This window comes from Medicago truncatula, chromosome 7 (genome assembly GCF_003473485.1).
Source record: "Medicago truncatula cultivar Jemalong A17 chromosome 7, MtrunA17r5.0-ANR, whole genome shotgun sequence".
NCBI classification, from domain to species: Eukaryota; Viridiplantae; Streptophyta; class Magnoliopsida; order Fabales; family Fabaceae; genus Medicago; species Medicago truncatula.
The window spans coordinates 10,980,814-10,994,301 of record NC_053048.1 but is presented as its reverse complement, the minus strand read 5'-3'; the positions used below and the strand labels follow the sequence as shown (position 1 = coordinate 10,994,301).

General features: G+C 34.4%; 2 protein-coding genes across 2 annotated transcripts; one reads left to right on the top strand and one right to left on the bottom strand.

Annotated features, from left to right (window-relative positions):
• Positions 1–3,737: 3,737 nt before the first annotated feature.
• Positions 3,738–9,761, bottom strand: LOC25497874 (ribulose-phosphate 3-epimerase, cytoplasmic isoform). The gene is made up of 8 exons (XM_013592597.3): positions 9,467–9,761; positions 8,966–8,970; positions 6,740–6,802; positions 6,525–6,631; positions 6,296–6,393; positions 5,991–6,083; positions 5,838–5,879; positions 3,738–4,158 (listed from the first exon to the last, which is right to left on the bottom strand). Exons 1-8 carry the CDS (start codon positions 9,581–9,583, stop codon positions 4,012–4,014), a joined length of 672 nt encoding a protein of 223 aa, XP_013448051.1. The 5' UTR covers positions 9,584–9,761; the 3' UTR covers positions 3,738–4,011.
• Positions 9,762–11,262: 1,501 nt separating this feature from the next.
• Positions 11,263–12,729, top strand: LOC25497873 (protein downstream neighbor of Son). The gene has a single exon (XM_013592596.1). The coding sequence runs from the start codon at positions 11,263–11,265 to the stop codon at positions 12,727–12,729; it is 1,467 nt and encodes a 488-aa protein (XP_013448050.1).
• Positions 12,730–13,488: the final 759 nt, after the last annotated feature.

Below are 13,488 nucleotides of genomic sequence, written 5' to 3'. Positions count from 1 at the left end.
TTAAAAATAGAAATTTTTCCATTAAAAACATCGATTTTTTGACTTTTATAAACTTAAACATTCAACTTTTCACTAATTTCTAATATATAATTTCTATATTAATCTTCTTATCTAGTGTCAGAATTGAATATGTGAAAGAATAATTAGAAGAACCAATAGATATATAAAGGTGTGGTGAAACAGAAAAATAATTGTTATTGGTACTTTACCTGCAATGATCTGGTGTACCATTGTTTTCTGTACCAACTTTTAGCAAACTTGGATTTAGTGTAGACAAAAGTAGTATGAGTGTTCGAGATAAGAATTTGCATTCTTTTTTGCATTATTCTGCTTTTTACTTTTTTGTCTAGGGATCTTCTCATCATAAAATCTTGTTAATCTTGGAATTATCATACGGATCTTAACCAATGTATCTTTTCCTCTATTCATTCTTCTATGTACTTAGCCTAAACTTGCAGTGATTGTAATTTGGCCACATGATCATAAACCAGAAAATTGTTAACTGCTAGACATTGCATGTTCCTTAAAAGCTTCTTAATGCCATAGTGTTAAACTGTATTTGTGGTCGCAGTTGCGATTGTAGTTATATTGTGAACCTTTATATTGCAACAAAATAATGCAGTCGATATTGTGGTTGTAGTTCCAATGCAAAGATCTTAAAATCACGTAATTATAATTATAGACTGTAATTAAAAATCATATTACATTGTATGTTTGGAGAGTTTGGGAGCGTCAAGAGCATCAATGGGACAATGCTCCAAGATTACAAAAGAGGGAGACGTTACATCTTCGCTCAAAATTATACGACAATAGATATATATGGCACCTCTCTTATATATCAAACATCTAGCTTATTTAGTCGAAGTGGAACTAAACCACTCAGACTTGAACCCACAGTCTTAAGTCAAATATAATACACCTCCTATAAATACACAACTTAAAAGACTTTTGATACAAAGAGTGAATCCAGAATCAAGGCTTTGATACCACTTCTTAGGAGTCGGGGGAAACTTCAATAGCAACAACGAGACAATGATTCAAGACAACTAAAGAGGGAGACTTCACATCTATATCCAAAACCTTAAGACATTAGTATATATTGATCACCTCTTTCCTCTAATAAGTAACTACTAACAATGATCATTTAAAAAAATATATTATCTGGTATTTAATTGATAACTTAATTTCACAAGGTAACACTAATAAAGAGATCAAAATTGCAACCAAATATAATTTTTCCTCATATGACACAAAATTGAGTTTTTGTGTCAAATACAAAATGACCTCAACTCGCTAGTTTGTTTGGAATAAACGTGAGAATATATTTTGTTTGTTAGATAATAAGTTATTGAGCTATGATATTGGATTTTTTAGGTTGTTGTTGATAAAATTTAAATAACATGATATTGTGCACCATTATGATATTGTAAACCCTTCATCCAAACACACCATTAAATTTCTAAGTTATTAATCTAGTCCATTATGATTTACTATAGAGAAATGATATTTGCACAACCACTTTTTGATAACTTTTGTAACAACTTTCCTTCTCATACTCACATCATGTCTTTACTTTCTCTCTCTATTGCTTTGATTTTTGTGTCAAGACTTTTTTTCTTTATAAAATTATGGTTGTCCCAAAAGTTGTCAATCAAATGATTGTTCAAATAACACAACAGAATGTTTTTTCAACTATCTTATTGATGTAAACTATTTTTGATCGAAGAATCTAAATAACTACCTTTATAATAAGGTCACTCATCTTAATCACAGTTTTCTATCTGCATAACTCAAATTCAAGACGTTACTTAACAGGTTTAAATCTAAGGATAATCCTAATTTACAGTGTCTAAAAAAAGATTTCCATTGCTCAAAAAGAAAAAGATTTCCAACAAAGAAAATAATTTAGAAAAGCATAAAATTGGGAACATAAAATGTAATTGGAACAATCAACGATTCGTGATTAATCGCGTGAAAAGAAACAGATCAGAAGATGTAGATTTGGTTTAACTTCTACCCATCCTAAAGGTTCGAATGCGTCAAAGGTGGGAATGTGGAAGCAAAAGATATTGTGACCTCCATCCATTTAATCAAGACAAGATATGCACATATGCCAGAGTACATGTGCCCAATATATTCAGGGTCGGTCCTAGAGTTTTACGAGCCTTACGCATAGTATGAAAAAAGGGTCATTTGTATTACATCATATTTTTTTTTTCTTTGATAAATGATGAATGAGACATGTATTAGTTATAGTTGTTGACATCTCAACTACGCTGGCACCCCAAGTCACTATAATACGATATTTTGACATCCCAGACACCCCAAAATATTGTGTGTCAAATACACCTCATCCTATATATTATTAATAAAAAGGAAAAACAAAACAAAAAAGTTTGGGGGGGGCGAACCTAACCTAACAAAGTTAAGTAAAATTATACGTATGGATTATAAATATCAAAAAATGAGGATCATCACCAAAATTTTCAATATTATATGCTTTTGGCACATGGAACATTTGAATTATCATTTATTTTCTCATTTTCATTTTCATGATCCAAATTTTCATTGTTGTTGTTTTTCAAATTTGACACATCATTAGGAACATTTTCGTGGATATCTACCTTTTTGAAAACAAATTTATCAAAAAACATGTACTTCTATGTAATTGGTACATAGAAGTCATGTGGATTACTCTAAGTGTCATGTGGATTGCTCGACTTCTTAGAAAGAATAATTTGATCCCAAAACATTGATCGGGTCATAATTTCTTAAGATTAATTTCAAATTGACCCAAACCCACATAAATCATCGCGACCCAAGCACCTATATAAATCACATAAAAATCAAGCAGAGATTGTCATCCTTTTGTTAAAAAAAAAAAAAAAAAAAAAAAAAACACTACATATCGTTGAAGCTCTCAACCAAAACTTGAAATTCATTGTTATTGGATCGATTAATGTTCAGTAATGATTAATTTGATGTCCAAAATCTGAAGCAAACATATTTTGTAACATTGCACCACCTTGAAAATAAACAAATTTATGGTAACGAGTAATTTGAATCTAGTATGACAATAGGAACAACATTTTGGACTATTAACTAAAAATACAAAGCATATAATCTCACATAGTCCGCATCAAACTCCACTAGAACCAATTAAAATATGAACATACCTATACCGATTAAGCAATGATAAGAAAACAATGTCTCAATATTATGATTAGTAATGACACAAAATAAGCAACAAAACAAGTTTATAATCATTGTATGTAAACAGCCTTCCAACGTGGCATTGACATACTAGGCTTTCCCATGTATTGACATAATTTTGATGATATGAATTTCACACCAAGCTGTATAAGAAACTATGGGAAGTTCTTTTTATTTGAATGATAAATGATCTAAAAGGTAACAACCACCTTACATTCAAAGACTAATCCTTTCCATGATTAGAGATCACCAAAATGATCAATCTCCACTTCAAACAAAATAAAACACAAAAGATCTAGCTATCTGTCAACTCTATGAAACACAGACATGGACACCTGACATAAGACCGACACGTCAACATCAGTGATAATTTAAAAAAATATATATAATTAATTGAATGTATGTACTGGTATCAGACACCAACAATGCTACAGAGGCCAACTGTGTCGGACCTGGTAGGTAACTACATGATGCATCTAAAATCTCGAGTAGTACAATATGGGTTACACTGTCTGGTCTACAAATAAGGTAACAGTACTGATAGTAGATCAACATTAAAATTTAAACTTCAATATTCAACAAAGGGTTTAGGTTACAGCTGAATGTGTCAACCCTTTTATGCCTCTTTACAGTTTCTGTTAATTGCACAATAAATACAAAGACAAGTAAAGTGGCATTATTAAATCATTTGATCTCTCTCTTATTTGTCTTGAAAATGTTACCACATCAACCGTATCGATTACATGAAATTTCGAGTTGCAACGTGTACAACAACATAAATAATGGATCTTTCTATGTTTACAGTGATTTCTCAACGGAACTCCTCAGTAAGGATATTACGTGAGCTGGCTCAGGGGCTCCAAACACTGAACTTCCAGCAACAATGCAATTCGCTCCCGCTGATGCAGCCACATCTATGGTTGAAGGCCCTAAACCCCCATCAACCTGCAATCAAAATTGGGCATGTTTTGGTCACTGCAAATGTTATCATCAATAGTGGTGCACATGAGCATGCTGACAGCCTGACACAAGCAGTTCATAATCTCCATGAATACAATAATTGGTCCAATAGAAAGGTAAGTCTTGGTCAAGATCATATATAAAATAGAAGTTAAAAATGTAGAAGTAACAAGAAGTAAATAAAAGAAAAACAAGTTAAGACTCATAAAAGCCTTGTATTTTCCCAAAAACTGTCTAAATAAATTGGAAACTCCGATTTGATTTAAACGTTAAATTGAACATAAAGTTCAAAAACAAAGAAACATAAATTGAACTAATAAATCATCAGAAAAGAAACTAAACTACTTTCTACCTGAATATAATACTACTAACTGATAACTCAACTAAACCCTAAACCCGCGTATTTTACCTACATAATTCAATTCATAAACCCTTTTCTCATCCTATCATGTTCCTGACATCGGCTGACAATAAGGAGACCTTCATCCTTGACTTCTCTAGGGAACCAACGTTCCTGATCCAGAAACAGATGTCCCGCCTCTAAGACCACAATGGGGATATGGTGTGGGAGGTCTCTCCAACGACAAACTTGACTCATACCGAAATGAATAAGAGTGTGGGAAGTGATATTCGTTAACACGATTCTCATCATCGTTTTGGTATGGCATATGGTCATGATGGAAGGAGGGGCGGATTCTATTAGCCATGATAAGTTTTAAAGGGGATTGATCAAACTGAGCACAGCGAAGACATGAGCGACAAATAGGACAGTTAGGTTGTTTACTAAGCCATGCTTCAATGCAAACGAGATGGAAAGTGTGGGAACAAAGAGGCAGGGTGCGAATGCGATCATTGTCTTTAAATTCATCCAAACAAACGGCACAGTTTTCCTCTTGTTTAAACTTTGCGTGGATGAACATGGGAATGGTGTTTATAACGGACTTTTCTAAGCCCATGGTATGTGCATGTGATCCCCCCACCACTATGGTTGATTAGGACTCCACATCATAGTTGGAAGTGAGAAATCTTCGGCGTTGGAACCAACGGCAGATGGCAGGTATAAGGATGTGAGTGATAAATCTGGAATAAAATTACTACAAAAAAGGCGCCAACAGCCGGCGTAACCAGTAGCACTGCTATCATGGGTACAACCATGTTCTTAGACATTGAAAACAATAGATGAGATGTGATGGTCATGCTATGCGATATTGAAAAATGGATGGGTAATGGCGGTATGTAGCAGTGGTTGTTTTGCTAATGACTAGTTTTTTTTTTTTTTGGTTTGGGTGATACAAAATATGAATATACGGGTTTCTATTTTAAGTTTTGGAATTAATTTTATATTAAATACCTATTAATTAAGTTTCCAAACTTATGATCTCGTCCTTCGTCGAGCCTCGTCAGCTACGGATGCAGCTTACAAGGCTTTTACGAGTCTCAACTTGTATTTCTTGTGTTTTTTCTCTTACTTTTTGCCTCATTTTACCAAAAAGAAAAAAGGGGAAATTTGTGCGAACCAATTCGCAAAAGTACTACGAACCGGTACATAAGTACCAATTCGCAGTTCGCATCATGTTAAGAGAATTATGTGACTATGGAAAAATCTAAGAAATATGTATTTATTTTGACAGGAAGGATACAACCAAGACAATGAGGAGAGATACCTCTATGTCAAGTGATGGGTACTTCTTCCTTAGTATCCGGACCTGGTTTGAAAAGGGCGAAAAAGTAATCACAATATAAGTAAAGATGTGTCATAAACAAGAAAAGTTGTCAAATGTCAGCCAAAAGACAAAGTTAAGAAACAGTAATAATACCTTGTCCATCATCTCTGGCATAAATTTTTGTCCTCCAAATCCTGGTTCTACAGTCATGACAAGAACCATTTCCACAGGATTTTCAGCTTCAACCTGTGAAAAACACTTAGATTACAACAACACACACAGAGGGAACGGGAGAGAGGGAGAATCTTAAGACTAAGATCTCTGAGTCAAATATGTATCTGTTCTCAAGTTTATGCACAAAAGACTCAAGATACTCTGTCACAGGAGATAAATGATGATAACAAAATGCAGCTATGCAGGTATGACCAGATGAGAACAATAGCGGGAAAAATGCATACCAGGGGATAAACCTCTTCGACGGATGTTCCAGGCTTTATCGATACACCAGGCCTCATGCCGTGTGACTTAATATTTTGGATAAGTTCTTTCCAGTTGTCTGCCAACAAAAATTACTTTCAAGAAAGCAGAAAAGAAAGTACTATAAAAAGTGGGCAGAAGAAAGAGAAGAAGAACAAAAAAAAAAATACGAGAAAACAGACAACATGAAGGAAAAGTGTCAAGACCAACCTTTTGATGTCTCTATATGAAATGTAAAACCAGAAGCACCAGCTTTTCCCAAAGGTTCAACATAATCAAGTGGATTTGTAACCATCAGGTGACAGTCCAGATATGCCCTGCAATGGTTGATCACAATTAACTCAAATTCGCCATATATCATGCCAATACTGAGGAAAAAATTATGCACAAAAGCATTTTAATCAGTAAAAAAGGAAGACTATTACTCTGTGTGCTTTCTCAAACTTTCAATGATTGGAGCGCCCATAGTTAAATTAGGGACAAAATGCCTGCACAAAATAGAAGAACAAAGAGGAAGGAAAATAAACATTTTCAATAACTTAATGGGCACCACAAGCACTCAAACAGAGAGTGAAGTTAATAATAAACAAATTTAACACCGCAAGGAGGCTCCAGATTATCCCTAGCAACCAATTCATGTTCATGAACAAATTTTCCTTCACATCTGAGCATAGCTAGCACTGAAACAGAGGCTAAAACCTTTGGTATTCATCATAACTTCGCAAACAGAAGCTTGAAAGGTAAATACTGCCACTGGAGTTTGCCTTAATTTCTATCAATTAGAAGATCATATAACATGATATGTATTTAGTTAAATACCCGAATTTCATTCTTATTCAATGCCACTTAGATAATAAATAAATTTTGCCTAGTTTCAAAATAGAAGAAATTGGTGGATGGATCCTAGGTTGTAAACTAATCAGAAGACAACCAAATAAAATAACCTAGAGATTGAGGAGATAGACTTTAGGCTTCTACCACACGCTTAATGCTAAAAACAATTACCAAGTTACTAACATGTATATAATAGAGGAATGAATTTGGCATTGATCAAAATACTTGACTAGGTAAATGGAAAATACAATCTAAAAGTTTTAAAAAAGGATAAGGGGAAAACGTTCAGCCAGTACCTGAAGAGTGCAAGTCACTTTATTGAAAGATAAAATAAAAAATTTCCTATGATGGTTTGTAAATATATGATTTAGTATGACAGTGCACTATTAACCAAAGTTGCATAGATAAAAATCAAGGTAACTACGAGTGATAATTGCAAAATACTAAACCACATCACTGATTAGAAATGAAGTGTACCCAAACCTTCACTAAGATAGCTTTGAAAATGCGATGTGAACATTTCATGAAATATACTAGATGTGCACAAGTGGTAAAATACAACCAAAAAAATTAAAAAGTCCAACACAATCTACACCCTATGCATACTTATGCTGATGATAGTTTTTCAGCTCTTCTTCAATAATTGCACCTATCCCTTAAAAACAACATTCAGAAGCCCTTGTGATTAATAACATGAATATGACTTCAAATAATTACATGCCTTGTTCCAAAATTAAGCACCCTGTAAAAATACCACAAGCAACACCACTAAGAAAAGAAACTTGATTCAATTAATTTACCGCCTGTTTGTTTCTTGATGGCAGAACCAAAAAAATTCCAATACCAAACAGGCCAATTTTCTCTGATAATAATCAAGACACTCCTGAGGATTCTAGAACTGTTCACTAATAGACCACACAAATCCCCCAACATTGTTTTTAAGCCATTTCCATAACAGCAACTTAATCTCACAAACCAACTTTTACACACCAACACATTTTTTTTAACACATGCACATTCCTTGCTTTTCAAATCATCCAAATGAAAACGAACCACACGGTTTTAAGTTTGTCACTAGCCACTCTCCACCCTCCAAGAAATCTATCAAACTGAGCCAAGTGTTCAAAACAGCCACTGTTGCTACATATCGAGATTAAACTACTTCTCCATCACTCATCCAATATACTCTTAGACATTATAGTTTTACTAAACAACTTTACGAGCCATCTAAAAGTTACAAAAGAACTAATTATGGCTATCTAAAAGTTGCTGTCAAAATATCGAAACAAGTTGACACAAGGGTGTGTAGGAAACTTCCCAAAATATTTTTCTCCAGGTAAAGAGACACTTGTGTAAAACAACCTTGGCGCAACTAGTAAAGTTGTTGTCATGTGACTGAAAGGTCACGGGTTCAAGTCCTGGAAACAGCCTCTTGTGTAAAAGAGGGTAAGGCTGCGTACAATACACCAAATGGTGGGACCCCTTCCCGGACCCTGCATATGCGGGAGCTCTAGTGCACTGGGTTGCCCTTTAAAGAGACACTTCATTTTTCTTCGCTTAAACGGCTCAAAGTTCAAAGCACAGTTTAGTAGATAGTAAATTCATATATGGGCATATCTAGGCAGATAAAATAAGAATCATTGAAGGATCTCAAATCAACAGTGTCAAGTAAAATCTAGATCATTAACAGCACAAATCAAGTAATGCACAAAGGGAAAAACAGAAATTGAAGCTTAAAACCAACTCAATTTGGGTGGCAATCCGAGGATTCAAAACAAAGATAATAGCATAAGAAAACCAAGACATTGACACCTTACCCATCCTGCAAATGAAAGCAAAACGAGAAACATCAGTAACCATCTTCCTAATGAAATAAAACATTTTCAACTGTAGAAAATTTTAATTCATAACAGTAAGTAGCAACAAATAACCGCTCAATAAATTAACAGAATTTAGAGAACAACAATTAATTAATATGGACTAATACCCTATGTACCACCAACACTCTAAAATGAAGGCATTTTAGAAGGCATGTCTAGTTTTCGATACCAACACATATAGTTACATTAAATTACTTCAATTTTCTTTAATTATTATCAGTGTCTACATGTGTGTCCTTGCTTCGTCGTTCAACAAAAACAAATAGTGACATTTTTGCTCCCAGTATCAAGTCTTTTCAATTTTCCATTTGATTGAATTAATTTTCTTTTGCAGACATTTTTATATCAAATTGTAGATACCAGTAATTCCAATTAAAGTGGGTGGTTCATAGAATTGAAATAAATTGAATTCGAGAAGAGAAGGGAGTAAGTAAGTACCATGATATCCATGTGAAGCCAATCAGCGCCGTAATTGATCATACGATGAGCTTCGGAAGCCAAATTAGCAAAATCTGATGATAGCATCGAAGGAGCTATTTTCGGTGTCACTCCCATCTTTCTTCTTTTGGTTTTGGGTTGAACTCTCTGGTCTTGGTTAGTTGAGGTTGTTGAGGTGAGACAGCAAAACACACAACACGAAGCAAAGAAGGTATTCACGATTCGGTATTGGTCGGTTTGTAAATATGTTTGCTTTGGTCGTTGGCTGCGTGCGTGTGTTGGACTAATGTTCCACCTTCTTTCAAAGTGGAATATATATGGAATGGCTTATGCCAACGAATAATCATCACATTCGTCCTTGAATTTACAAAGAACAATCAAATTCATCCCCAAATTTTTTAAATATCAAGTTAGTCCATTAATTTAACAATTTAACAGATGTTAATCGAATTCATCTCTCCGTCTAATCTCTTAGTTATGTTGGGATGTCGTCATGCATGATGTATTGTGTTTTACAAGTGTCTTCCGAACAATCAACGTCCAATCTTTACAAAGAGAAATATCAAAGGGTTAGAAGAATAAGGGTTTAATTGCAGTTTTTACCCCCTATGTTTCAAGAAGTTACGATTTTGGCCCCCTAACTAAATAAACTACAAAACCGCCCCCTAAGTATTGACTTTTTTGCAGTTTTGGCCCCCATGCCAATTTTGACCAAGTCAAAGCTGACGTGGACACCACATATGTATTTATTTATTTATTTTTTAATTATTAAAAAATAAAAATATATATAATTTTTTATTTTTTAATTAAAATATATATAAAAAAATACACACGTGGCATCCATGTGTGCATTGACTTTGTCAAAATTGGTCTGGGGGGCCAAAGCTGCAAAAAAGTCAATACTTAAGGGGCAGTTTTGTAGTTTATTTAGTTAGGGGGCCAAAATCGCAACTTCTTGAAACATAGGGGGCCAAAATTGCAATTAAGCCAAGAATAAGTGTTGAAACCTAATTCTACTCAAAATCCTGAATCTTTTTCGGTGAACAAGAGATTCAATCTTAATAGTGTTTATTCAAGGTGAATCAATGTTGATTCAATCTCAACCTGTTTGTAGACAAGATAAAACTTTACAAACCCTAGTTTGTTGTTGGCTTCTAAACCCTGTTTTTGTGCTCTCTCATCTTTCATCTGACACACGATGTGTATTTATAGAGAAATATAACTCATGAATTTGGAACAGATATCACACCGAAGATACGTTTTTTTTTTTTCTTCTTCCTTCAGCACAAAATATAAAATATTCCTTTTTTTTTCTTTTCAAGTAGCATAGTGGCTAGTGCTCACACAATTTAATTGTGGAGAAGTGGGGTGTTTGGGGTTCGAACTCCGACCCCTGCATATAATATGCAATATCCCTATCAGCTGAGCTACGAAAATATAAAATATTCCTTTTAAAAATATATTTGCATCAAATATTCTGTCACATGGTACAAAAATATATTTATTGTACATAAGCAACAATTTTTTGAAAGCACAAAATATATTTGAAACATACTTTTATATTTTTAGCAACAATCTTCTCCCTCCATCAAATTTTGAGTCAATTTCAATAGTTACATATCTATATGACCAAGGAATTTCCATTAAGCGGTTTTTAGGTCTTAACTCTTAACTCTTTCATACAAAGTAACCTTCTTTGGTCTAAGAATAAGAGGTAGGGTTTTACTCATCGCCACATAGTGGCTTAATTGTTTCCCTCGCTTCTACAAAGATTATTCTTGAGACCAATTCTCTGCATGGAAAAAGTAGCAGCACCTCCAAGTTCTCATGGAATTTCTTCCATGGTTAAAAGAAAGACACCATCAGAACTTAGGGGAGAGCAGTTGAAGCGGGAAAGTGTTGAAGACCTCACTGATGATGATGATGATGAGGTTTCTCCCTCTGCTGGTTCCGCGAAAGATACACAACTAATTGGTGAAGTATTTTCTGCGAAAAAGTCCATGTTTAGAATTGTATCTAAGGAGCAAACTAGTAGTAATCTAAATAATGAAAGCAATGAAAAGTTCCTTAGTGTTGCTGACCTTTCATCATCAGCTGTTGTTGGTAGATCTTCTGGAGCAGCAGCAACATCAGGTATTGACATGGGACAAGCATTGAAAGGACTAGCCTCACTTGTTAATTCAGCAGTACCTACCATTGCACGAGAAAATTCCTTCTCTGGATGTCATATTAATATACCTGGCAAGAATGCTCCTTTGGATCTTACTTTAAAAACCAGTATGCAAATAGTATTCTCCTCCGCTTCTGCGAATTGGAATGAAAATATTAGGGGTTTCAAAGATTTGCATTCATGGATGTATCCCCAATCTTTTATACCTTCTTCTATCATATCAGTATTGAACTCATCAACTGCAGAAGAAGAACTGGAGTTCTTAAGGAAACGACAAGTGGGTTGGGAAGAATCCTTTCGGGACCTCTTTTACATGCTTCGGAACAACGTATGTGGCCTTTTTTATGTTTGCACTTCCCGGTTTGTTGTTATGTTCACTGGTGGTGATGGCTCCGGAAAATCTAAATCCAAAAAATGCTCCTGCAATGCTTATATTTCTCGGTCAACCAGAGGTTTGAGATCACTCTTAAGAGAGCACGATATTTGTTTCTCTATGCCGCTTTGCAGTTCAAAAGTGGATCAAGAAGTTACTATCTCTGAGGATTTGGTTGGGCTGAAGACCCGGAGACAGCGATCTTATGATGTTGATAATAGTCCAGAATCTTTGCTCGTTTTTAGTGGAAACAACAATGTGCATGGTTTATACGACCTATTACTAAATTACAAAACTCTATTGGCCTCGCTGTCCGGTGTGGAAGATGTACCTGTCTTGTGTTCTCCTGTTCCATTCCAAAATTCTGCTATGACTTCTCCTGATATTAAATGCATGGAGATGACAAGAGCTGAAGATATTGCACAAGGATCATCAAATGACCTTTTTTATAGCATTGAAGTTAAGGATGCAATTATTCCACCGTGGATTATCTGCAATATATGTGCATTGATGATGGGATCCCAAGGGAGAAGAAACTTTGAGGCAAGTTTTGTGACTGAACCACTCTCAATTGGCCTCAATGTTGCTTTGAAATCAATTTGTGATAATTCCTTTGGTATTCCAAAAGCAGCAGTTATGTCTTCTCTATGTTCATGTACACTCAAAAGTGTAAACTACTGTGATGGTTCTTATTTAGCATCATTATCCCCTGTAGTATAATATATATATCAAAACAAGTAACTTATTTTTATTACACTGATGCCTAATTTATTCAAATGCTAATGAGAAACAGTTAATGCCTGATTAATGCTCTTAAGAAAATGAAAAACAGGTGATGTTTTTTCTTCAAAAATGTAAGAGCTAGTCTCCTATACCAATATGCGTGAAACTTGTTCGATATCAATATTATTTGCATATTTGAGTTTCCTTTTTATGAAAGAATCTTGTTTTTTTATTGACTTACCTTAATTTCTTTAAACCGTTGTATTTGTTACACTTGGTATTGTATCCGTACCTATGCATCCTAAGGTAAGAGCATGTCGTCCACATTTGAATAATTAACTTGCGAGATTTGAGTGCGACCGGCGTCGTTGTTGAACTTTTGGAGACAGCCCCTAGAAAGGAGAACTGAACTTTACTTTGGTGGACTTGAACTGTGTTTGGTTATGGTTAATCATATTTCTCGTTTTAAAACAATTTATTTTATAAGGGGTAAATCAAAAAAAATATTTTATAGAGGAAACCAGAAATGACCTATATTACAGAGGGTAAAGACCTATTAACCCTTTATTTTTTTAAGAAGTGAATGATGATGAAGAAGGTGGACGAAGTGAATGAAAATTCATCATTTTTCTCTTTTGGAGTTTTTAGGTAGTGAACCCAGAATGTGAATCTGATTGATCAAAAAGTAGTATTTATAGGCATAGAAAATTATTACTATTACTATGAGAAAACATTTTTCAGAAAAGTTGGGGAATT

Bases quoted from the DNA above. Each gene is read 5' to 3' on its own strand.
- LOC25497874 (XM_013592597.3), bottom strand. From the start codon at position 9,583: ATGGGAGTGACACCGAAAATAGCTCCTTCGATGCTATCATCAGATTTT. The intron at 6,632-6,739 runs GTAATAGTCTTC...CAACCATTGCAG, and splicing joins AGTTTGAGAAAGCACACAGA to GGCATATCTGGACTGTCACC. The intron at 6,394-6,524 runs GTTGGTCTTGAC...TTTTGTTGGCAG, and splicing joins TCATATAGAGACATCAAAAG to ACAACTGGAAAGAACTTATC.
- LOC25497873 (XM_013592596.1), top strand. From the start codon at position 11,263: ATGGAAAAAGTAGCAGCACCTCCAAGTTCTCATGGAATTTCTTCCATG.